Source organism: Aquila chrysaetos, chromosome 16 (assembly GCF_900496995.4).
Source record: "Aquila chrysaetos chrysaetos chromosome 16, bAquChr1.4, whole genome shotgun sequence".
Lineage (NCBI taxonomy): Eukaryota > Metazoa > Chordata > Aves > Accipitriformes > Accipitridae > Aquila > Aquila chrysaetos.
In genome coordinates, this window is record NC_044019.1 from 27,952,946 (window position 1) to 27,975,049 (window position 22,104).

At 37.8% G+C, this 22,104-nt stretch overlaps 1 protein-coding gene across 1 annotated transcript; it reads left to right on the forward strand.

Annotated features, from left to right (window-relative positions):
• The first annotated feature begins 271 nt into the window (after nt 1–271).
• On the forward strand, nt 272–21,699 carry CAT (catalase). The gene is made up of 13 exons (XM_030039218.2): nt 272–558; nt 5,645–5,816; nt 6,857–6,967; nt 8,415–8,545; nt 9,501–9,605; nt 10,656–10,781; nt 12,167–12,358; nt 13,290–13,442; nt 14,605–14,743; nt 17,239–17,369; nt 18,026–18,133; nt 18,762–18,848; nt 19,308–21,699. The coding sequence occupies exons 1-13, from the start codon at nt 493–495 to the stop codon at nt 19,371–19,373; spliced, it is 1,587 nt and encodes a 528-aa protein (XP_029895078.1). The 5' UTR covers nt 272–492; the 3' UTR covers nt 19,374–21,699.
• The last annotated feature ends 405 nt before the right edge of the window (nt 21,700–22,104 follow it).

Below are 22,104 nucleotides of genomic sequence, written 5' to 3' on the forward strand. Positions count from 1 at the left end.
AGTTCCGACATCTCAAAACTGAAAACACACGCCAAAAATGAAGTGATTTACACACCTCCGCACAGCTAATTACACACACTCAAGCCCGAGTAACGAGGGAACGCCGCAAGCCCGCGCTTCCCTCTCGCCGTCCCCCTCAAGTCTGAGGCGACCGGTTGCCGCCGGCACCCCCCCCCCCCGCCTTCACAAGGCCTGATTGACGCTCCTCCCACCCATTCACAGCTCGCGCTGCCCGCTGGGCGCAGAGCTATTGGCCGGGGAGGTAGCGGGGGGCGGGCGCAGCGCTGGGAGGGGTAGAAGCCGTAGGTGCGGTAGCTCCCGCTACCTCCAGCTGCTGGCGCGGGGCAGCGGCGGTTCCCCGCGGGGTGACCTCTCCGGTGCTGTCTCCTCGCTGGTAGCGATCGCGGTCCCGCCGGGCCACCCCGCCTTTACTTCTCTCCTCCGCACCCCACCCCACCCTTCCAGCCTTTGGGGGTCGCCTAAGCTTGCAAAATGGCTGACGGTCGGGACGACGCCTCGGACCAGCTGAAGCAGTGGAAGAGCCAGAGGGTCTCTCAGGTACCCGCCGGGGCTCCGCGGGCGGGCGGGCGGTGAGGGCTCCCGCCGTACGCTGAGGTCTGAGGGACTGCGCCCTTGGGCCCCGCTCTCCGTCCGGCCCGGCTGGCTGAGGCGGTAACGGTCCGGCCCGCTGTGGGGGGGGACACGGCGGAGGGACGATGGGCCCGCGGGCGGGGAGCGGCCGAGCCCCGGTGCTGGAGGACGCAGATCCCGGGGCGTTCCTCCGGCCTGGGTAGAAACCAGCCCGGAGGGAGCAGGGGCTTGGGGTGAGGGAAGGGGAGCAGCCCAGGTTATCCCGCGGGGCAGCGGCGGAGGGCGAGGAGCCCTCGCCCCGTAACGGGCCCGGGGAAACCCACGCACGGAGGGGCTGGCAGCTCCGGCTGGCCGGGAGCGACAAGGACGGTCAGCACTGCTGGCACGGCGGCCTTGTCCGCAGCCTCTCCTTATAGGCAGGAATGGGGCTCGCCTGCGCCCCAGCAGGGAAGTCCTTGGGCAGAGATATTTTTTTTTTTTTTTTTTTTTTTTTGGTCTCAGATCGGATATTCCCATTTTCAGTTCTGCTATCACATTGGTAGAACACAGGGAAAATGTAATTTGGGAATACTATGAAGGATAAAGTACACTCAGCAATATGTGGAGACTTGTTTGCCAGGTTGAAGTGGATTGGGGCAAGTGGTTGAGCGAAATCATGAGAACATGTAATCAACGGTGTGGCACTCGGTCTTCTGAAGATGTGGAGTATACCCCAAAATATTTGGGTAAAAGCATAAATACTGCAGGAGTTGATTTCCCTTCTTCGTCAGATCACTGTGACAGTTTCTGCTATGTATTTTTTGACAGAAATGTGTATTTGGCATTAAATACTTTTTCTGCTGGTTATACTAGTCAGCAGTCTTGCAAGACACCAGTGGATGCCTCGGTTCCCACTGTTTGTAGTTAAGTCATCTTGGGTTTTTTTCCCCTTGGATTTAAAAGGTACTGTACGAAACCTACCTTCAGTGATGAATTGTGACTTCATCATATTCTAGTGTATTTCATAATATTTTATTTTTCTACCTTGAGTAACGCTTTTCATATGGATGTTGGCTTTTCTGTAACAAAGCAGTATTTGAATACAGGCCAAGGTTAATTTGAAGGTTGGGAGGCAACCCAAAGTCTGTGTTGCATAAGGAGTCATGAGACCTTAAGATAGAAAGTAGGGAGGACTTATTAGAATTTTAAAGTGACTTGTATACAGTGCAAAGTATCAGTAATGCCTGGAAGTATGTACTTTGATGTATGGTGTTTACAACAGCTGTGACTAAAATTCTCCTGGCTTTGTTTCCCTTCTTTCTGTCATGGCAGGTTAATGCTGTAATGAAATACATACGCAGATTCAAAAGTTGTTATCTTTTAAGGTTTCGACTGTATGCAGCTCCCAACCATATGAAAATATAGGCATCAAACTCAAGTCCAAAAGTAGTATGAGAATTCTTCTTAAAACTAATGTGTCTTTTTTTTCTCTCCCTTCACACTGATGGGACTTGTGTGCCCCACATAACATTAACCTGAAACTAAAGTGAATATATCCTACCATTAAAAAAAAAAAAAAAAAAAAAAAAGTTTGTACTTCTAATGTGAATGCTAGAAAGAGCCTTTCTGAAAGTCTGCGTACACAAAAGAGACTGTACAGCCGTAAAGCTGTTAAACTTTTTGGTGGCTTTAGTTTAAAAAAGTTGTGGCTTTAGCTACTACTTCTAGTAGTCTTAAATGTTAGCATTATAGAAGAAATGGGGTTTAGACAACAGTATAACCTGTTGGTTTGAGAAGGGCTGTATTACTTCTACAAACCATTATTCTTTGTTGCATGCATAATTTACAAATAGTATGCATGGTTTTTTTTCTACCCTTGAGGTAATCACACAGAAGGTATTATAAAGGCATAGGTGAATCAAAAGGACTCAGAAAGTCTCCTTAAGACTAAGGATACACTTTTTCTTGTTTTCTTCTATTTTACCAAGCTCTTGCAAGGGCTTTGTAGAGGAGAAGGTCATAGGTGTAGGTATATGCATTATAGTCCTACCACTGCATGGTTAAACCTACTGGACTGCTTAGAATTTATGAAGAACTCCAGGATAAATGGGGCTCTAATACAACATAACTTTTGTATTTCTCGATGGACTGAGTGAAACTTGGTCACTGCTTCAAGATGACATAAGTATTAGTGATTTTAAAAAGTCACTGTATGGACTGGAGGGGTCTTAAGAGCTATGTCTCATGTTAAAAAAAAAAGAGTCACCAGAATCCAGTCCTCAAGTTTGCTTTTCTTAAAATTATAGTAGTCAGAATTCATAAATAGTACTGAAGCTGTACACATAGTTTTTGTGTCACAGGCTGCCTTAGAGTGAGGATGAAGTGGAAGTTTCTATGTGTGCGTAGAACACGTGGGAAGGATGGAAATGTCTGTATTTAATGCTAACACAAGAAGGTTGGAGAGGAAAATGCAGAAGCTTAGGATTGGTAGGATCTGTTCTTTTTCATCACATTACAGCGAGCTTGCCTGTCTTAAATCAGTATGACAGTCATCAATACAAAAAAAAATCAATCAATGAATTTATGATTAGAAAAATGAATACATTGGCTTTTATCTGTGAGAAACTTGAAGCTTTTAATCAGCAAAACTAATGAAAATAAAAGAAAAATATTGGTAGTGCTGGAAGCTGGATTTAAAAAAAAAAAAGTAGTTCTCCCTAAGCAAACTCTGAAAAAAATTCTTGACCAAAAAGTTCAATTAAAAATGTCGTGATGTGTGAGCATTTTATAGTCTCATCATCTTCAAACTGTACCGTGTTCTAAGAAAGGGTTCTTCAAATCAGAGGCTTAGTGTAGGTGTCAAGGTGGGTTGCTTAAAACTGAGCAAAATATAAGGTAGGAAGCATGTGATATATAAGCAGTGGAAAGAATACTGAGAACAGTTTCTACTCTTGCATATTTCCCTTGACAAACTATAGATAATGTTTTGATTTAAGCAGATGTTCCTTTGACTTAAGCATACTTCAAATAATGCTGAAGAGTTAACTTTTCTGTACCTTTCTGAACATCAATTTCCTGTTTGTAACCAGATATATATTGTCTTTTTTAAATGTTTGTAAAAATTTCAGTGTGGGTTAGGATTTCAAGCATACTTAAGGAGTTGAATTTATGCATATAGCTTTGTGCTAATGAAGTGGTGAATGAAGAATAAAGAACCTAGATATTTTGGTAATCGAAGCCAGCTAGAGTACTGTGTGTTGCGTATTAGTAAGAACACACTGGAAATGCGGTTATCCTGTCAAATGTCTTTCATGTGGTTATTCGTGTACCCAAGTTAAACAAAGGTGTATATAACTCTCCCTGTATACTCTGCCTCATTCAGAACTCTGGGTGTAGATGTGTGAATAATTGTTCTTTTGCCTGCCTTTGTGGGTTGCCTGTTGGAGGAAAAAAAAAAAAAAAAAAAAAAAAAAAAAGCCAGACTGGAGGCTAGTCTAGTTCAGTATACTCCTCCATGAGATGCAGATGGGAATTTTGCCTATTTACAGTAAATAAAACACTTAAAGCAAAACTTGGATTGTCAGTATGGAAGTTGGAACCCCATAAAGTTGCTGATATAATAATGAAGACCACCTCATCAAGGGTTATTTTTTCCTTCTCTTCACCATCCCTTCTCATTTATAGAACTTTAAAAGAAGGAGAACTAGTTGGGAGGGGATGAGTGAGTTTATTCAGGTGCATGCATGCTACTGGCAGAAGAGGTTAGGATGTTACAGATACAGAGCCCATACGAATGTATGTCAGTTTAGTGCAACATGTAACTATGGATTTAGTGTTAACTGGTCACAATCTGTGACTCAGATATTTGAGCTCACCCTGTTGCAAACTTTTTTCTTTTTTTTTTTCTTTGTACTAACTTCTATTCTGTTCTTCTAAGTCCTTTACAAGTATCACCCTGGCTCCTAACAATAAATGTGCTCCAGGAAAAACTGGCACCTGCAACCATCAGGTCTTTGGAGCTGATGTACCTTTCTTCCTGTTTTCCATAGTACCCAGTAAAACAGGATTGTTGCCTTAGAGGAGCATATGACCCCATATGGGATGCAGCCAAAGTCTTTTCTACTGGGACTTTTTTTTAAGCAAGTGGGAGTACACTCAATTATACAGAGTTGCTGTATACGCTCAATGCTACAGAGTTCCAACAGCTGTTTCTTGAAGTTGTCTTGGAGTGACTGTTTTTTTCAGGTATAGGGTCACTCCTACAGTATGAGATGCTGCAGCTCTAAGTAGCCTATGAGAATGGTTAGCTTAAATTTGGTATGGAAAGGAGGGGAAAAGGATGAGTGTGGGTTATCTTGGGCAGTTTCTTTAAAGACAATAAAGATGTTAGTAAAACAAAAAAAAAGTTCTGGTTTGCTGTCCTTTTGACAGGACATTTATTGACAGTAGGGCTTCTTAGGGCTTTTGTTAATCTTAGTCCTTCCATGGTTCACGAGTCTAGAATGATGATTCCTGAGGTGCTCTTGCTTATGTTATTTTCCATAGCTCTTCCAGACCAACAGTAGTCATGGGTATACTTTTAGTCTTTATGCTGTGTGACTGTAGCTCTTTCCTTATGCCTCCGTCCCTGTACTGACATTACCTTCTTTGTCTCCTTTCTCCCTTATTACTCTCTAGCAGCTATTCCTTTTCTAGCTCGCTCTCTTCCCATCCTTTCCTGTTGAGGTGGGGGCAAACTGAACCTTAACACATGTTTTAAGGTTGACACTTCATATTTTTCTTTAAGCAAGATAGGTAGTCTTAACAAGTAATATTTCTGAACCATGGAAAACATTCTTGGATTATACATGACTTGAACTCCCCTTCTTAAATAGCCCCAGACATAGTACTGTGATGATGTAGTTAGACATCTATATTTTCTGTAACTAGTTCCAGAATCTTATGTCATTTTGCTATATACTTGTTAATATGTCCTGTGACACATAATGGTTGAACAGCCATGCACATTGTGTGGCTTAAATATAGAGGGGTTTTAATTTCTGGTGTTGTGATACTGACTGTCTCTCGCTTCCAGAAACCAGATGTCTTGACCACCGGTGCTGGGAACCCTGTAGGGGATAAGCTTAATATTCTGACAGTAGGGCCACGTGGACCTCTTCTTGTTCAAGATGTTGTTTTCACTGATGAGATGGCTCATTTTGACAGAGAGAGGATTCCTGAAAGAGTTGTGCATGCAAAAGGGGCAGGTATGTTTAAAAACACATACTTTTTCTCTGTGTAGAATTAGACTTTAAAAAGCTTTTGAGGTAACATGTAGATTGTGACAGATAAATTGCATTATGTTACCTATAATTTAGTATTATAGATTATAATAAATAATTCTATATCAACAGCAGCGGTAAGGCCTGGTTTAAAAGAACTGAATGCCAAAACTTGAAACACTGAAAAACTGTTTAAAAAAAAAAAAAAAAAAAAGAGAGAGAGAAATATATATACCCCTTAGATTTTTATTGTATTTGCTGTAATCTCTGCTTCCTCTATCTGTTCCTCCATGGTACCCTATTCCTCTGAAAGGGAAGACTTACCCATCTCTATTTTAATGTCTGTTTTGTTTGCATGTTATTTGATAGAGATTCTTGTCTTTGTCATCCAGTGTATCTGTCTGCCAAAGCAAGATGATGGTCTAATATTTAAATTAAAAAAAATGAAAACAACTCATTTTAAAATTTGTTATTGATCTTAGTAGGGTAGAACTGGCACCTCTGATTTTTGTTACATGTTGCCCTAGAAGAAGAAAACATGGGACTGAATTTATAATGTGAATGTACATGGGAAAAATTCCTCTGTGGGGGTGGGAAGAACTTTGTTGCTTCATCCAGCTTACAGGTATACCAAAAATTCTGCAATACTTATAAGGATTAAAGAAATACTTGTCTTGCTCTGAGATAAATATGCAAATCTTGGCTGAAGAGCATCCATCCAAAAAGCTACAGTCTGTTATTTTGCACAGTAGAAATGAGGTCTGTATTGCTGCTAGGAACTGTTAACAATCAGTTAAGGAGGGGAGAGCGAGCACCATGCAAATAGTAGTTTGTGTTAAGTAAATTTCATTTTGTGAAAATAAATTGAGTGTTTTAGTGCATAGATATGAACTGTGTTTAAACTGGTATATTTCCATGTTTCCTTCTGACTTAAAGTTGTTTGTTGGACCACAATAGAAGAATAGATATGCTGTGAGTGGAAGGAAGGTATCTAGATCTGATACGTTGAAATTACTTTTCTTCAGGAGCCTTTGGCTATTTTGAAGTCACTCATGATATTACCCAATATTGTAAGGCAAAAGTGTTTGAACACATTGGAAAAAGAACTCCAATTGCTATACGATTCTCCACTGTTGGTAAGGCTCTAAAGCTATTGTGTATCTTCTTATGTGTGTGCCATAGTTACACTGATAGCAATGTTTGCATTGTGGAGCACTTAATGTACTTAAGGTAGTTTGAAACGCTTCCTGCCAACCAATTCCTCTTCTGTGAATTTAATTTAAATTGTAAGACCTTAAGCAGCTTCTGCATCTTTCTGTCAGAGCTCTCTGTAGACACTTTTCCATCTGGAATGTGAGAGGATAGCCTGAGCTATTTTTTTCCTGACAGAAAGCTTGCTTTGTTTCTGGATGGATCATAATCAACACTTGCATACTGCAGTTTAACACTTGAAAGTTAAGTACCTATAATCTCTTATGCTGTGGGAATGTTTTGCGGATGAATGCTGTAAAGTAAGTACTAGGCAAAGAAAAATAAACAATCTTCCATAAATAAACTCTTATTTCTTAAAGAGCTGAATGCATAAACTAGCAAAACCTTAAATGATATTAGTTAAAACATGCATTATGATCAATATATTTCCTGATAGAAAAATGATCTTTCAAAATGTATGTGTTACTACTTTATCTGTATTTAAAAGAACAGAAATCCTAATGAGGATTCAGTTGTAGGAGTAGTATTGGAGAGAACAAAGTAGTCCAGCAAGGCTCAAGGAGCTGCTGGGTTTGGCCTACTGGCTTTTCTCTGTGTCACCAAAACTTAAGGAGTCATGGAATGTTACATGGGCGAAAGACATGTGGCTGAGTTTGATTGGTGGACTGTGTGCTGAAGTGGGTTGTTGCATCGTTACCTTTCCTTTCCCTGCTCTGTTTGAACATGTTTCTTCCTAGCTATTCTGTAGTACATGATTTTTAATGAGAGAATGAGTGTCCTTGTTATTTCATCATGATGTTTAGCATTAGCTGTTCCTGAATATTTCTGGAAGGCTTTTGCTCAGGTATTGCAGTAGCCACTTTTGCTCTGGTATAAAGTTACCCATTGAAAGGACTGTTTTGAATAAAGCAGGAGGGGAATTAAAAGGGTTACAACTCTTCTATAATAAATTCCCTTTTTATTAGGCACGCTATTTAGAGTGCTACCTTCCAAATGAGAGCTTTCACACTGGCATTTGATGCATAGAAACTAATATGTTTTAAGCTGATTCAGCCTTATAATCTGGTGTTGTCTCTGTTAGTGATAATGCGAATTCCACTCTTAATTGTTTCAAGTGGAAAGTACTTGGCTTTTTCTTTTTTTTAACTGTGGCCCAAATGCTTGGGTGGGTGTCTGTTCACAGTTTGGAAACTTCCAGTGCCTGAAGTATTGTTGAAAATACACCAAAAATTCCTTGGTATAGAAAAGACTTTAATAAACCCCACCCTTTTAAGATTTTTATGGCATATTCTCAAGCTCTATGTTTTTATGCTTATAATTTGTATGCATTTCCTATTATAATACTTCTATATGTTCATGTGTTTCTTCAAGCTGGAGAATCTGGGTCTGCTGATACAGTTCGTGACCCTCGAGGCTTTGCAATGAAATTCTATACAGAAGAGGGTAATTGGGATCTTGTGGGAAATAATACTCCCATCTTCTTTATTCGGGATGCAATGTTGGTGAGTAAGCACAAAAGATGAGAGTACTTTGTGAAAGTCTCCAAAAGTCCGTTCACATCTTGTTCTTGCTTCACTGAGAAGCAAAAGCTGTTGTTTTGACACATTTTGACTTTGTTGTTTGTTAGATGGTCTGAACATTTTCGACTTGAAAAGGTGTTAAGTAAATAAATACATTTAAGAACTAATGCTTGATTACTTATGTGGTTTCGTACCACAAATAGCACACACATTTCTTTGTGTTTGCTAGTGCATATGCCACAGCAGAATAGCCAGCAAGTACATGCATTATTGTGTTTTTAACTTCAGATCTAATCAGTTTCACTGGTGTTCAAATTAGCTGTTTGACCCTGTAGACAGTTTTTTCATTCTGAGGCTATTTGGGGGCGGGGGAAAAAAAAAAAAAGGCTTTTCACTTTAAAAGCTTCTTGCAAATTCTTTTTATTAAATCTTTTTTTTTGTTGTTGTTGTTGTTTTAGTATAAGTTTAACAGTACTTCGTAAGTAGACGGGCTTTCCTTGAGTGGAGGAGTTCTGCACAGATATTTTATGGTATCTCTGTATTCATTTACAAGTCAGATATTCAGTAGAATTCAGATACACAAATTTGAAAAGATTCCTCTTACTTTATTGGTCCCAAAATGAATTAAAGCATTCTTTAGCTTTGAACAGCTTGTTTATCCTAATTGTAAATGTTTTGCTTTACCCTAATTTTACTGGTCTGCGAATGAATTTGGTTGCAGGAGGGGTATGACAATAGAAGATTTTTTTCAGTGATCTTACAACTTTGTCTCATCTTTCCATGTGCTATTCCTTTCATAGTTAAGTGTATTGAAAAAACTGTTTTTCTTGTTTTGTACCAGGAGTTGCTTAGTATACCCCGTGTAATTTGGAGGTGTTACAGAACTTTTTTTTTTCTCCCCCCTCCTTCCATCCTCCTCCACTTCTGGACAAATTAGTTTCCATCCTTCATCCATAGCCAAAAGAGGAACCCTCAGACTCATTTGAAGGATCCAGACATGATGTGGGACTTCTGGAGTCTTCGCCCTGAGTCTTTGCATCAAGTAAGGTTCTCCTTTGAATTTATTTTGTATGATTAAGAAAATCATGTTATGACAAGCATATATTTTTAACTATCTCTTTCTTATGTTTTATCTAGAAGCGTACATAATCTTTTAGGAACAGTAAAGGTGAAAGACATACAATAACTTTTAAGGCTACTAGTATGTGTATCTAGCCTTTTTTCTTTTAAAGAGTCTATGAAATGGGTGGGATTCTTCTGTTTTCATAATTGTATTTTATATATCGATGAATGGGAAGTTGCTAAGTTTTCTAACACTAAAGCAGTGGAGGTACTGGTGAACAGCAAACTGTTAATGTTGGAGAACAATAGAATACTGGGAAAATAACGCTACCACATATAAGTTTATTTAAAGCTGTATATTGTGTAGCATATTAGATCAACTCCAAAAATGACTGGAGTTAACAGTGCATTCTAATTATTCTGAAATATCTAAGAATGATATGCAAAAAAGGCTAATATAAAATTAAAAATGCAGTTGTAATTTTTCTGAAAGAAAATGGGTTCATGCAGAAGCCTTCCAGTAATTAGTAATTGGAAAAAGTACCACCACAAGCATTGTTTGTGATCGTAAACTTAAAAGAAAAGGAGCATTTTGAATATGTTTGCATGGTGGTATGTTTACTGCTTGAAGACTTTGAAGAACTAGTTGTTAAGGACTTCAGTGTTCAGATTTTGTCTTTAACCTGGAAAGAGTTCTTATTTATATTTGTAACTTAAATTATCCATGCTTACCTCCTCTGTGCTTACAGAGCAAATCATAACATTCTCACTAGGTTAATGTCTTCACCAAATATTTCATGTGGGCATAAAACTTCACATAGGTTTAATCCACAATTGTTCTTTGTGCAAAACTAAAGCAGTCTTATTTCATTAACACTCTTAAAACTTAAACTAGAAATTCTCAAGGAATACATAACATTAAGATAGCTTCCAGTGATGCAGATTAATGCAGTAAATGAGCTTTGTCTCGAATGGTCACTTTATCCTTGATCTGGTGAGTCCATTAATATTGTTTGATCCTTCTCTTCAGGTGTCTTTCTTGTTCAGTGATCGTGGTATTCCTGATGGTTATCGCCATATGAATGGATATGGATCACACACTTTTAAACTGGTTAATGCTAGTGGAAGAGCAGTTTATTGCAAATTCCATGTGAAGGTATTGATATTTTTTTTCCAGTTACCTATTGGAAGTGTACATCATATTGGATTAAAAACCCATTTAAACAGGTTGATTGTCTAAAAATGTTCTGTGACTTTTCAAGTTTAATTCAGAAAAGACTTGTTAGTGCATTGACTCAATCAAAAAGGTGTGTGTGGGTTTTTTGTTTGTTTTTTTTTTTTTATATATTGGCTGCATGCCTTTAATAAATATGACTGACATCATTGTTCTTGCTACGACATAGTAGGTATTTACTAGACTATAAAGAACTCTTCCTTGGGGAACTGTCTCTTGTTATTGGAGAACTCAGTCTACTTGTGCGGTGAGCTCTGAGTATCTAGCTCAGCATTTCAGGCTCATACCATTAGGTGTTTTGTGTGTGAAGCTGTGCAAGAACTTCCTATCAGACTCCCTTGCTATCGTTCAGTGCAGATGCAAGAATCCTCTAGCCCTCTGGAAGTGTATTTTATTCAGTGTGTGATATGTTCCTGTTTCATCTTCATGGCTACACAGTAGTTTGGGTTCAGCAGGTGCTCCTTCAGGTAAAAGTTCTCTCAGTCTGGATCTGGTTTTTGTTCCCGTTTATCTTCTGGATATGAGCTGCATTGATCTAGTATTTTTAAGGTGACCTCAACTGTATTCCAAAATATAAAAGCTCTGTTTCCAAGGGCTCTGAAGCTGAAGCTCACAGAACTTCCACACTTTTGTGAGAAAAAAGTCTCTAGCATATCTTGCTTGAAAACAATTTCCCTTTGAGGTTTTAAAGGCCACACAGCTTCTTACCTCATTAGACTTTAGTGGAGGCTGGACATCTGTCTTTGAAGCAAGACTTTGGAAACCATTATGTTAAACTAAGAGGGATTGTGTAGCAGCTTTTAGTGTTAAAGTTGTCAAAAGCTTATTAAAATGAGATTTTTGTTAGTGCTAAAGATGTCACAGAAAGAGGGGTGGGGGGTGGAAAATTGAGATTCATGTAGAATCCAGAACTTTCAGCCCTGGGGGCTGCAACTGTTTTCTCACTTTGTTAGCATGTGATCTGTAGGAAGAGGTGGGATGATGGGACAGCAAAGGAGCACTCTGTCCTGTAAGGGGAGAGGGGAAACCTCTTTACTTGATGTGCTGCAGGGATCATACCTTCAAGTTTGATGTCTTGCGTTCTGCGGTATAGCATTACATATTTAGTTCACTTTTATCAGAGAACTAATTTTTATCTGGAAGGCAGCTGTTGAATGTACTATTATTCTGAACCCAAATTATTGGGGATTGGAACATGGACAATCACAATCTTGGATTATAAGTTTTGTTAAAGCACATTCTTATTAATGATTTCTGTAATACTTTTTGCATGTTGTAACTGGTGCTACTGCTTTTATTGCTTTTAGACTGACCAGGGCATCAAAAATCTTTCTGTTGAAGAAGCAGGAAGATTGGCTTCTACTGATCCTGATTATGGAATACGTGATCTTTACAATGCCATTGCCAAGGGGGACTATCCATCATGGTCTTTCTACATTCAAGTTATGACATTTGAACAAGCAGAGAAGTTTCCATTTAATCCTTTTGATTTAACGAAGGTATCTCTGATGCTGTTGTGAATATTCAATTTCAGCTAGTTTAAGAAAGATCATGAGATCAAAATGTAGCAAATGCCAGAACTGAGTTTATCTATTAAAAAAGTGTAACAGTTTCCGTGGAGTAGCACTGTTTTCTTACTAGTGCCTATCAATAAGGTTAGTCTGTCTTTTTTATTCTTCCCTTGTGTTTTTTAAGCATACTCTTTATTATATGGTCATGATGAGTCAGAAACTCTGGAGATGAAATTACATTGATGTTCTATCTGATGTTACTCTTCCTCAGTGAAATATGGATAGGGCTTGATTCCAGGCCTGTAGATTACAGCTGCACTGGACTTCTGAATTGTGTTCTCAGATCATACAGTCACACCCTGAGCTTGCGAGTTTTAAGTGTTGTTGATAACATAGCTTCTGACTGTTGCTCTGATTTTGTCAGACTTCCAGTTGCTGTTCCAAGGAATGGCTTGTTGAACGACTGTAAACTTGTCTGTTACTTTTTTATTCCTCTAATATTGCTCTCCCAAAATGGCTAAAGACTTTTAAACTTGAAAGTACACTTGAAAAGCTAAGATGACGAAGAAAAGGCTAGTTAAACTGGTTGCATTTTGAAGTAGCTGAAAACAATCATGCTACCAGTTCCACTGACGATATTGCATTCCTAGGCAGTTTGTCAAGTGACTGTGGGTATTTCATTTAAGTATTCAAGTGCTGAGATTATGCTGGGATGGCGAAATAAGTTGCATTAATACTCTGTATTAATTGCAAAAGACTCTTAAAATAAGACGTTTCTCAATGTTTGTTAGCAAAAAATAAATTTCTTCAGTAATGTATTTTCTCAGTCAAGACTTAAATCAGGCAAATGCTGCCTAGTAATTATTTAAGTTGCATAATACTATAATGTTGATTTTAGTGTGTGTGTGTTGTCTTATAGATTTGGCCACATGGTGACTACCCTCTCATCCCTGTGGGAAAGCTTGTCTTGAATAGGAATCCTGTCAATTACTTTGCAGAGGTGGAACAGATGGCATATGATCCTAGCAACATGCCACCTGGTATTGAACCTAGCCCTGATAAAATGCTGCAGGTAAGCTACAATGCATATAAGATTTTACCTGAAGAGCGTCATGTTTGCTTTGCTGTTTATGAAAGCATTCCTATCCCTGTTTGTGTAGCAGCAGTAAACCTGACAGGTGGAAAGCAACTATTTATTTATTTATTTAGGTGGTTGATTTTTAATGATCACCATTTGATGTACTCATCCAAAATTTAAATATAAAGAGAATGGGAAAGAACTAAAGGAATAGAAAATCTAGAATTTAGAGGGCATCTGCAACAACTATCAACGTTGATGGGGAAATCTGTCACTCTGAGAACTACGGGATAAAGCCATAGCAGCAATGCATATTTATTCATGCTTTTACAGTATAGCTTATGATTATATACTCTTAGGAGTGTGAGAGGTGGACCTCAGAAGTTCTAAAATACAGATATAACTAATCCCTGATATAAACTGCAAGACTATTCTCTAGAAGTAGTATCAGATTTTTTTACAGGTCAGAATATCTGATAAGACTGGCTGCAGTAGACTATACCATCTGCAGAGTCACAGATGCTTGCATGTTATGATTTTTCAGATTAAAATCAGATTGTTGTTTCAAATGATATCTGTGGAAACAAGAAGGTATTTTGACAGTTTTAACAGGATAAACTCTTGAACCATTGTGCAGTTCTTTTGTTTTGCCTCTCTTTGTTCCCACAAACTTCATGGTCAGAATCAGTCTGTCTTCTTGGCATCCAGATATCGCTAGAACTACTTCAGATTCAGTTCAGTAAATAAATAAGGGAGTACCGTATTTCAGATGTAATCAATTTTTAAATCTAAGCTTGAAAATAAGTAGGAAAATATTATATTATTCTTTAGTGATATTTAGCACAGTTACAGTCATTTTCATCTCTACATGGGTAACCATTTTCCTACTTTGGAATAGGTTTAGCATTCTGAAATTGGTAGGAAATGCCCAATGCACAAATGCAACTCAACCTGCCATTCTTCACTGGTATTCCAGCAAAGTTAGTTTGTGGCTGAGTGTCACTTTGGACATAATCTGAAGTATTCAAGAATATATATGCAAAGGAAATGGTCTTTTCCCTTTCACACTTTAACGTATAGTGCTTTGAATTGGGATATACCGCTTAAGTGATCTCGTTCAGCAAGTAGTAGTTAATGTTTGTGGTAAATGTTTTAGGGTCGTCTTTTCTCATATCCTGACACTCATAGACACCGTCTGGGACCTAACTATCTGCAAATTCCTGTGAACTGCCCCTTCAGAACTCGTGTGGCCAATTACCAGAGGGATGGACCAATGTGCGTTTCTGACAACCAAGGTAGTAATGGAAATATCTTTAAATATAATGATACTTATGCATGTACTGCAGAATTCTTTTCTCTTCACAGGGGATTTAAGATACTGACTAAACGGATCATTTTATTGGATATTACTTACTATGCTATAAGAAATGCTACTTTTTCTCCTCAACCGTTCAGTGTCTCTTGTGACTTTTTCCCCCCAACTCAAACACCACTGTATAACTTCCTGAGCTTCAGACTTGCCAGTCTGGTTTTTTTCCTTTTATGTGGAAACTGTTCCTTACCTCTCATAATATTTGTCAACTTTTTAGTACCTTTCCTTATATTACTAGATCCTTTTTGAGTTCAGTAGGCCTTACCTGCAGTTGTTACAAATCCACCAAATGCTCTTTTCTGTAGAGTGCCCTAAATTTTTCCAGGTGCCATTCCTAATACTTTCTTTCACTCAGTGCTTAGCAGTAATCAAAAAGTAATTTACTTCAAACTATTGTAAATAAATTAAAGAACTGTTTTGTGATAGGTAATGACATATCTTAGAACCCATGATTATGCATGCACAAAGTTGCATGTATTTCTGTTCCCCATGTGAATTACATTGCAAATAAAATTGTTCTTAGAAAAGCAATTTTCATCCACTGTTTTGGTATCATGAGATTATGTGTCAGTATAAATAGCTAGCTTTGATTTTGACTAAGTTAAAGTTTACAGAGGCTAAACTGTCAATTTATTATTTGCTCCCTTTTCGGTTAACTTTATGAATGTGTTGAATAGTACTAGTCCTCACACAGATCCTTGAGGAGGGTCTACCTGATTAATTCTTCCTACTACAAAAAGTGACCTTTTATTCCTCTGTTTCCTATGTTCTTGATATGATGCTAATTGACAAGATACTGACTCTTATCCTGATATCTCCTGTTTGAGGGATCTTGTTGAAAGCATTCTTAAATCTGAATATGTTGTATTGCCTTCATTGCTGTTATTTGTGTATCCACTGTATGTCTCGTCCATCTTGTACATGTATTCTGCTGTAAAGCATGAGCATGCTTGTGTAGATTACAGAATGCATTCTCTATGTCTTTTTTTAGGACTTTAAAAGCAGCACATGGATGTTCCTTATACAACTTCAGTCTTGTGTGAAGTAGTTGATAAGTCTCTAAGTGTTTTTCAGTTTGATGTATGTAACTTCTACTTGGTACAAACAGGCTAATGTTTAATTTTGTAAACAACGGGGTGATAAAGAGGGGTGGGGGCGGTTCTTGGTTCCTGAAAAGTAGAATGTTTGTCATCTTTGCATACTTTTTTGGAATGGATGTATGTCTCTTTTATTAATCCAGGAAAGGAGACTTTGTTTGAATGTTTGGACAGCGGATGGGGAGTTTGTTTAACAGCATAAAAGCCAAGCGAAGCTTAAGATGTATTTAAAAACTTACAGATAGGCCTTTTAAGAGAAAGGGGGTTTGTGGGAGAGCACCCCCAGTCAGATGAACTCAGTAATGTGCCTAGTTTATGTTCCTTTAAAGACTTCTAGAAACATGCTTGTTAAAGGGACTTAATTGAAAAAAATCTGAAGTATTAATTATTTAAAATGAAGAAACATGCCAGAAAACTTATTTCACAGAAGTTAATTAGTACCTCTTTGTTTCTACTTCTAGGTAAAAATCTATTCTAAAAATAAGAGGTAGCCTAAACGTCTCTGAGGAATCTGCATTTGCATTTTTTTAAACTTAAAGACTGACCTTCATCTACTCAGTCCACTTTGTTAAACTGCTTTGCTTTCTGATTTCCGAGAGATTGTGAAATGCAAGAGTATAAATGCCAAGACTAGAGCTTTAACTTTGCCTCTGTTCAGCAGGTTATGTTCTGTCAGCATTTGCCCGGTAATGACTGTTTACACCTGAGAGTAAACAAGGATATACTTAAGCTATGTTTCATGCCAAAACACTGTATTGCTCTGGGCTATCAATTCTAATACTTGCTGAGGGAGGAGAGGGAAATATTTGGAAAACAAGAATTTGAGAACCGCTGCTCCTGTCCAAGAACAGATAATAAGTTTCTTTTTATGCAGTTCTGTAAATTCATTATGTGTTTAAAATAAACCCGCTGCATAGTTAAGTAGTACTTCAAATATGCAGATGAAAGTGTATTTTTATTTTGCGTTGGACTAAAACTTTGAATAACTTCCATGACTTTGTCTATTAAAATTGTCTGAGCAATGTTGTTGTGAGAGTGGCCAGACCACCTTATTTCTGAAACAAATTAATTTTTTCCCCAAAAAAGCTATTGAAATTCTGTTTGCAAGTGCTGATAAGTACTGGCTTGAAGACACAGCTCCTGATACTGAGCTGTATGTTGACAGAAAAATGCTGACAACTGCTTTTAATAAAGTGAATTATAACTGGGTAATTGATTTAGGTTCTTCTAGGCAAAGAACGTTTTTTGTCTTCTGACTTAATCCGAGAGACCTGGCATCTGACTGTTTTGGTTTTGTGGGGGTTTTTTTGTTTGTTTTCAGGTGGTGCCCCAAACTATTATCCAAATAGTTTTACTGGTCCGGAAGATCAGCCTTTTGTAAAGGAGAGCCGTATGTCTGTTTCGGGAGATGTGCAGCGCTTCAATAGTGCAAATGAAGATAATGTGACTCAGGTATGATGTATGAAAAGGCTTTATATTGCTTGTTACATAAGATGAGTTTATAGGATGAGTTTGAAGAATATTAATAAGAATCATTCAGACATGGCTCCTCTCTGAAGCATCTGAGATAATCTGAAGTTCAGCTCTCATGAGAGCTTGGAAGACCTCCATACAGCTTAATTGCATGAATAACTGAATTTTTGCTGACAGGACAGTTAGCAAGTTCTCACAGACCTTTGCCATCCATATTCTGGGCACTGGTATCTAGAGGTTGTGACTTTGTCATCTTGCGGTTAGCGTCTGCAGATATGCAAACTAGAGTATGCATGTAATGTCATGATGAATTCCTAAATTGGACCCCAACAGCAATATTTGTTTTCATTAATTCAATAAGCAACAGTTATTTCAAGCTAGAAATGGAAGGAGTTGTTAGCAGGTTTGCCAAAAACCAATCAAACACACACCAACCCCCCCCCCCCCCGCCCACAATTGGTTGCCTTTTGAGTTTAAGTGTTTTGAGTATTTTAAGTGTTGCCCAACTAGTAAGTGAAAGCTGTTCTTTTTCAGTAATAATGAATCCTAAAAGTCTAGTAAGTATTATTGGCTGCTACAGGTAGAATGACTTGCTTTGGGGAATTTCAAACTAAAACTTTGTTTCCAATTGTAAGGTGCGAGAATTCTATACCAAAGTGCTGAAGGAGGATGAACGCCAAAGGCTGTGTAAAAATATTGCTGATCATCTTAAAGATGCACAACTCTTCATTCAGAAGAGAGCTGTAAGTGGCCTGCTTGGTTTTATAGCCTTTGCTCTTTATTCCAGGTTTTTTGCAGTCTAATAACTTTGTCAAAATGGCAATATGCTTATGGAAAGGAAGATCAGGAATTCTTCTCTGAGAAGGCAACTTCTGGATTTTTCTTATGCAGCAATTCAATACAGAACACTTAATTAAATATGTGCCTGTTTGCATAATATAACATAAATAATGTATAACATGTTAAAGTCACTTTTTCCTGATGGGAAGAATGGGATTGATGTTGAACATCAAAGATGTCATTATGTGTTTAGCTTGGTGTTTTAAAAATCAGGTGACTGCCAGTGTAATATTTTGCTCTAAACAAGGAAGAGGCAGTGAGTGCCAGGGAGCGATTGGATCTTTATCCTTCCCAATGGAACTTTGTTTTAATCAGGAAAGAGTTCTATGTGAGATAATAGAAATAGTGTTTGAAGGTGTTTGTAGCTCCTTTCTGGCTGTCAGAATTAAACTTCTGGGGAAAGGTTTTCATCTACTTCTTCCTTATGATAGGTACTGCTTGCAGGCCACAGAGCAGAAAAGCTATTAAAGAATACATTTGAAGTGGAGGAAGAAGTTCTTGTTGCCTTTTCTGTTCTGTCTTCCTGTTTAGGTGAAAAACTTCACTGATGTTCATCCTGACTATGGTGCCCGTATTCAGGTTTTGCTGGACAAATACAATGCTGAAAGTGGGAAGAAGGTATGTTAATGATTTCTATAGTTGAATTTTGACTGACTGTGAATTATTATCTTGGCTTCTTTTGTAAATCCAACTAAGTGAGAAATTGGTCTTGATTTCCATTTGGTTTAAATGGGAGAAGTTGGTGCATGTAGAATTACAAAATGAGGAAACATCACTCTAATTACGTTTAATTAAATGTTGATTAACCAATGATGTACAATTACTTTGTTCCAGTTGGGGTTTTTTTAAGGCTTCTTGAAGATAACTATACATGATATGCGATGTGTTCAGGTTGATTCTTCAGACCAAATGATGACCCATTCTTGGTAACGAAACATTTCCACAAGCCTTTCCTGGGCTCAGTGCTTGCTGCAGAGAATATCAACATTGTTGCTTCAAGTGCTCATTTTTTTCTGAAGTTCCCCTAACTACTTTTAACGGAACTTGCTCTGAATATTTCTTTTGTATTACTTTCAGGATATAATTAGGACATACACACAGAACGCATCTCCTGTGTCTGCCAAAGAAAGATCCAACTTGTAAGGTGTGCTGCAGAGATTTCCTCTATGAATTTTGCGTCCTTACAACTGCAGAACAACCTATTGAAGATGTTCATGAATGTAGCAGACTTCCGCACAAATACAGAAGTGTTTTACAGGCTTGATTTATTAAGTTTTCAAGTGCCTGTATCTGTACTGGAAACTAGGTAACACAAGCTAACAATCCTAGTGCCTTTCAACACTAGTTCTTTACTGCTTATTAACAACATATGGTGTTTTTAAGGAAATTGATGATTAAAAGTTGTCTTCATTTCTAGAAGCAAACATAAGCTGAATCAAAATACTGTTTCATTTTTTATTGTAAAACTTTCCTGGCTAAATCACACAATAGAACTTCTATAATAATACTGTGATTATCCTTACGGGTAAACTTGTTCATGTTAAAAAGTTGATGTTGCTCAGTATTTCTAATAAAATAGTTATCTGTATGTATTTGTAGACACTTCCTTTGAATTTCATTTTTGACCTTCCAGAAGTAAAATGATACGTAGTAGTTTGGGTAAAATGTTGGTTATGTCTAATTCCTTATGATCAAAATGAAGCTAACTAGAAAGTTTAATCTGAACATAAGTAAATTTTATTCTCAATATATATTTTAAGATAATCTTTGCTTAATAATGGTAGGTTGGAATATAACTGACCTAAGGGAGATAGGAAAGGATATTTTCTTATTACATACACTTTACAACTAACTTGTTTGCATCTTACAGTTCTTTGGGGGGGGAACTGTTCTTTCTAATCTGTAAGAATTAAGTAGAAAAATATTAATTTTCCAAGTGTCTGAGGAATTAACCTCCAAATGCATGAATATTTTTATCTTGCCAAATTCAAGCTCAAGCACTTTCAAAACTGTTCCCAATAGTTCCTGAAATTCTGTTATTTTACTGCCATAATCTGATATTGCTATCTACTGATGAAGCCAGAGCTAGTTTTCAGAGTTAGACTTTAATTGAAGTGGCATGTTTGTGTGAATGTGGGTATCTATAGCTAGATATACGTATAAAACCTGATTTTAGGCATGTTGTAATGTTGCCTAGTATTTGCAATTTAGGTAATCAGTGCAAAAGATTTTGGAACTCTTTGGATTGAAAAGTGTTCCCTATTATTATTCCTTAGATCTGAAGGAGTTTCTCTAGCTTAGTAATATTATTTTTGTCTTCAGTCTTGGAGTATAATCAGATCTTACTAATTGGCACAGAATGGAAGTGTTTATATTCGAGAACTTAGAGCAATAATTAAATGATAATTATGGAATTTCTGGACACTACCTTGGTTGAATCTGAGTAGTGGTCACCTAAGAAAACACATTGTCAGTATCTGAGCACTTTACTATACAAGCATACAACAAAACCAAGGCTTAGACTACTGTTTTATAAGGGCCAAAATCCCACCTAGTATTTTTTCTTAGCTAATTATTTGGAAATTGTTACCCAGTTATGGGGTAATTAGTGTCCAAGCTGACCGTTGGAGTTTTGAATAAAAAAATCTGTCATACCTGTTGCACATTGAAGTTAGTCCTAACAGACCAAAAGAGTTTCAGAAGTGTGCTCAGGAGGATCAGGCAATTCACTATGCATCTAAAGTCTTGGCAAGTTATCTGCCTGCTACTTCTTCCTCTTCCCTTGCCAAAGAGAAAGATAAGTGTGTATGTGTAATTAGTCCAGATCCCAGTTGCACAGCATTACCCCTCGTTTGAAGTATTTGCTTTCCTTGTTTGCCTGCTGACACTGCCTCATGAGCATTTGAATTGGAAAAAGCATGAATGATGATAAAAAGGATTTCAGAGCCCAGCTACTAGCTCTTAACTCAAGCAAATGTTACACAAATGTCAAATCATAGCAGGTTTTTTTTCTTTTCAATGCATTTCTGGGTCTGTGTTGAGTTGTATTTTGAATAGGAGTACTTTCTGATTTGGGATTTAAGTGTGAACTGGAATTCTAAGAAGTGATGGCAGATAAATAAAGAAGAGTAGATACTAAGAGCTATTCCATTAAATTGTAGAAAGCTACTTCTCCATCTCATTCATCTACTAACCTATTGTGAAAAATTAGCTGTGATACAGATGCAGTAAAATAATACGAACGGATAGCCTACTCTGTTCTGGGATTCAGTTGGATTTTTACCTGATCAGACAGGTGGGAGCTGAAAGAGCTACATGAATGGGTGGGAATATTTCTTGCTGGAACATAGAACCCTAATGAGTTTTGGAAAAGAATAAGCAAGGCTAAATCTTTAATTTTTGTTGTGTCTGCTGAATGAATTATATTGTCTTCCTCTTTTATTTCTGAATAAAACTGAATTTAAAAATCTCTTGGCAGCATGTTGTCTGTTTTCTGTGTGAATGTTTTCAAATAGTTTATTTTAATCTGGGAAGTTCATACCTTCACCTGTTTTTTGGAGATCATGCAGAGGCTGTTCTGGCTAATTGGTATCTATTTCAGAACTTAGTTATTTGCCCTGCACAGGCCCTGACTGCCAGCAATGGCCTTGGACCCAGTGCTGATGCTTGGAATTCACATGTAGGGGCCAAGCACTAAATTCTGCTCAGCTCTGATATGTGAAATTACTTGTTAGGAACCTTCTCTTTAATTTCCTACACCTTCAGAACAGGCAATGCTGCTCACGTCTGTGGTACAACAGTGTCTACAATTGTGTGTACTGTATGGATGGGAAGAAGTTGCTGTCCTGCTTTACTGTGGGTTTTGTTGATGATG